Here is a 3,558-nt window from a genome sequence, read left to right on the forward strand (position 1 = left end):
GGGGGTGCATGGTACATTTCTCCCGATTTTTTAGCGAGTTAAGAGAGACGGGCCAATTTGAGCAGTAGGGTTCAAAACCTTAACTTTCCCTGCCTAAAATAACAGGTTAAACGAGTTGGCCCAGCAGGCCCACCGTAGCCACCTTTGGTTGTGCTTAGGGGTAGAAATAGGATAGGTCGAGCTAGACTTTACAAAACCTGAGCCTGACCTACATTGAAAATGTTAGGCCCAAGTCTGACCTATTACCTATCAAAGGCCCAATTTCAAGGCTTTGTCTGACCTTTTTCAAAGCCTGTTTAAAAGCTCACTTCACTATTATTTTATGGAAATCTACACCACTCACCGCTAGAATTTTGTAAATAAACGAACAAGTTAACATGACAACGAGCTTAAATTCTATTGTGATATCTAACATGAACTTTTAGAGTATCTAACATTATATTACATCACATTTCAATTCTATTTTTAAATAATACCTTTAAATATTTCAAACATTAATGTAGACCAGTACGTTTAAGTTACAAAAAATGTTAACAAATTTATGATTTAACACAAATAGCAAAACTTAATATTATAATAATAATAGTAGTAATAAAAAATTTATTTATATTTAATAAGTAGGCCTAAAAGGTTCTTTCAATGCTTTAACCTAACTTGAGCCTATCGTAGGCTAGGCCATAATAGGCCCCTGTCGGTCGACCTGGCCGATTTTCACTCCTAGTTGTGCCTAATACCCCTTTCTTAGACCCTACATTTCAAACTACCACATTCAGAACTTCATTTTTCTTGGCTATTCCTTACTCCATTAAGGATACAAGTGCATAAAGTATCACATCTGCATTATTGTTTCTAAAGATACCATACTCATGTAGTCAAAGAAGGCAAACTTTGTGTTCAACGAAGGCACCCTCAGTAATCCACCCTATTCAAAATACCGGTTGTAGCCTGTGTTGTAATTAGTTAATAAGGTTCTAGAACATTATTGGCAGCTATTTTCTGTTTCTGTGCCAACTATCCTCTGCTCTATAGATTCTTGTATAACTCATCTATTGGTTAGCGAGTTAGTCATAATACAAAGATAGTTCTTCAGAATCTCTCTCAAACTTTCTTTCTCTTTCACCAAAACTTCCATAGACTAGACCACAATACACAAACATAATCTCACAATTCATATTTGATGAATAAATTCAAAAATCACAAGCGAGGTTCACAACTCAGCGCACAAAAAGAGCATAACAATGGCATGAAAGCTAGGTTCATTGCAAACTTGCAAGTTGCAACAATGGGTTTGTTCGGGTTTCGTTGTTTGCGGCTTCATTTATGTTGAAAGCTATGCAGTTAAGACACAATACAACATCGTTCACTTCCATTTCAGTTGTTGCGTTATGGATTCTCATAAAAAACTGAACCATTGTCATTTTAGGCATGTCAGACGAAAATTAAGTTATACTGCTCAAATACAGTTATTATATTCTAGTCTTTCTGAGTAAACACAAACAATTTTGTAAGCAAGTAAACTTGATTTTGATACCTAGAATCATAAACTAACACATTTCTATAAGTTATCTCATAGAGTTTGACAACCATGACTACTATTAAATAATTACATCTCTGCATCTAGCTTATGTTACTTCATTTTAGCAAAAAACTATATCATGAAGGGAAAAAAGCAATGGAAAGTAGTGATCAATGTCCTTATCTACTGATCTCAATATAAAAACAAACATTTTTAAACAGCCTAGCTTCTCATTTCTCTCATCTCTGTATAGCCATGAAACGTCCAATATACAAGCACATATCCTTGCAATCCAACAGAGAAATCAGGATACAATACACACGATTCAAATGAAAACGAATCGAAAAAGATCCCACATTTACAAATCAACCCAGCAAAGCACCTCATTTTACAAATCAAAGAAACACCACTGTTGCCAAAAGAAACATATAAGAATTTTTTACATGAAATATAAACTACCCATAAGCAGGGTTATAAATAAAGATATGTGACTGCGATCTTGATCACGACATAACAGATTTTTATGTTGCTGAAATTGCAACACCGCCACAATTAAGGAAACATAGGGTGTATTTGTGTTAGAAATATTAGTTTATAATTGGTTAGGAATAATTAATTGATTATAGATAGAGTTAGTTACACTTATTTAGGTGTTAATTATAGAAATTAGTTAAAAGGTTAAGTGCTCCTAACTAACTACTATAAATAGAAATATCAATGTATAATTTCTTATCTTTTTCAATAGAATTCAATATTTTACCACATGAGTATTCCTATGCTCTCTTTCTCTCATATGAATATGATCTTCCCCCTCTTGATCCATGGATTCTTCACAATTTGACCGCAATTCCCCGAGGTATTAAGGATAGTGTTACACAATTACAACCATTACCGCAACCAGTATTTAAAAGCTAAATCAAAGTGGACCTAAGTCTAAGTCAGTCCATAAATCCACATAAAGCAAATATTAACAAAAAATAAATAAATAGCATTTTCCTTAGAACTGAATGGAACATACCTTAAGGACACGAACAAGGAAAAAAGCAACAGCACCAGAAAATCCCATATGAATCATAGTAAGCGTTATAGGAAGGGGAAAATTGAAATATTTTGGAGACAAAACCCACTGTTCAAAAACACAAAAAACAAAAACATTGATTGATTAACCATTATTCCAACTAATAATAAAAGAACAACTCAAATCCAATAAAAGAGAGAATGAAGTAAAAAAAAAAGGTTACCTTGTTGTACAATATGACACCAGAAGAAAGCAAGATGTAGATGAACAAGTAAACATAAGTGAGAACAAGTGTTTTGTTCATCATGTTGTTTAAGTTTATGAAGAAAAGAAATGAGAAGAAAGTGTTGAGGTTCAACTAGTAGCTATAACATATATGTTGTTAACAAGGCAAAGTTTGCAATGCGAGAGAGATCTATGAGATAGGGTACCCCCGAAATCTGAGGAGGTACCCAACAAAGTGGTAATTGCTAGTAACTTTGCAATTGACTTATGAATCTGGGAACGAAAGAGAGAGAAAATGATGAGAGAGAAAGAGCGTATACTTTACAACGCCTTATTAATGGTGACCTTCTTTGTACCGTCGTCTATGGGGGTCCCGTGTTATTTCTCTATCTTTAATTTCCTCACGCCAAATCCTCTTTGAAAAGAATCACATTTTGCAAATATATTTTTACTTAAAAATAAGTTTTTTTCTTTCTAAACGTAGGGAGTTTTCATAATTTTATCCTATGGAAAAATGTGTCTTTATCACTAAAGGGACGTGGAAGTAGTTTATAAATTATTTGTAACATCGGTTATCAAGCGATGTGGCCTGTGTGAATAATTTATAAACTGAAAAGGCATCTTAGTTTTGCATTTACTAAAAAGATATATAATTTTCAAAGTTTTATTTGTTATTGTAATGTGTACTATAAGATAAATTGAGAACAAATCATTTAAATGAAAAATGTAAAAGTATCGTGGGTGATAAAAATTTTACTAATGTAGTTTTGAGGTAAAATTAAGTTTGTCAATGTAATTT

General features: G+C 33.0%; 1 protein-coding gene across 1 annotated transcript in view; it reads right to left on the reverse strand.

Moving 5' to 3' along the window:
- LOC101502597 (probable sugar phosphate/phosphate translocator At3g17430) overlaps positions 1-3,125 on the reverse strand; it is an 8,847-nt gene extending 5,722 nt beyond the window's left edge. Inside the window, exons 1-2 of the mRNA XM_004488139.4 lie at positions 2,758-3,125; positions 2,535-2,642 (exon numbers count right to left, since the gene is read on the reverse strand). Coding sequence (XP_004488196.1) covers positions 2,535-2,642; positions 2,758-2,841 — 192 coding nt within the window. The 5' untranslated portion in view covers positions 2,842-3,125. The remainder of the gene's footprint in view (positions 1-2,534; positions 2,643-2,757) is intronic.
- Between the last annotated feature and the right edge of the window lie 433 nt (positions 3,126-3,558).

This window comes from Cicer arietinum, chromosome 1, assembly GCF_000331145.2.
Source record: "Cicer arietinum cultivar CDC Frontier isolate Library 1 chromosome 1, Cicar.CDCFrontier_v2.0, whole genome shotgun sequence".
In the NCBI taxonomy this organism is placed as follows: Eukaryota; Viridiplantae; Streptophyta; class Magnoliopsida; order Fabales; family Fabaceae; genus Cicer; species Cicer arietinum.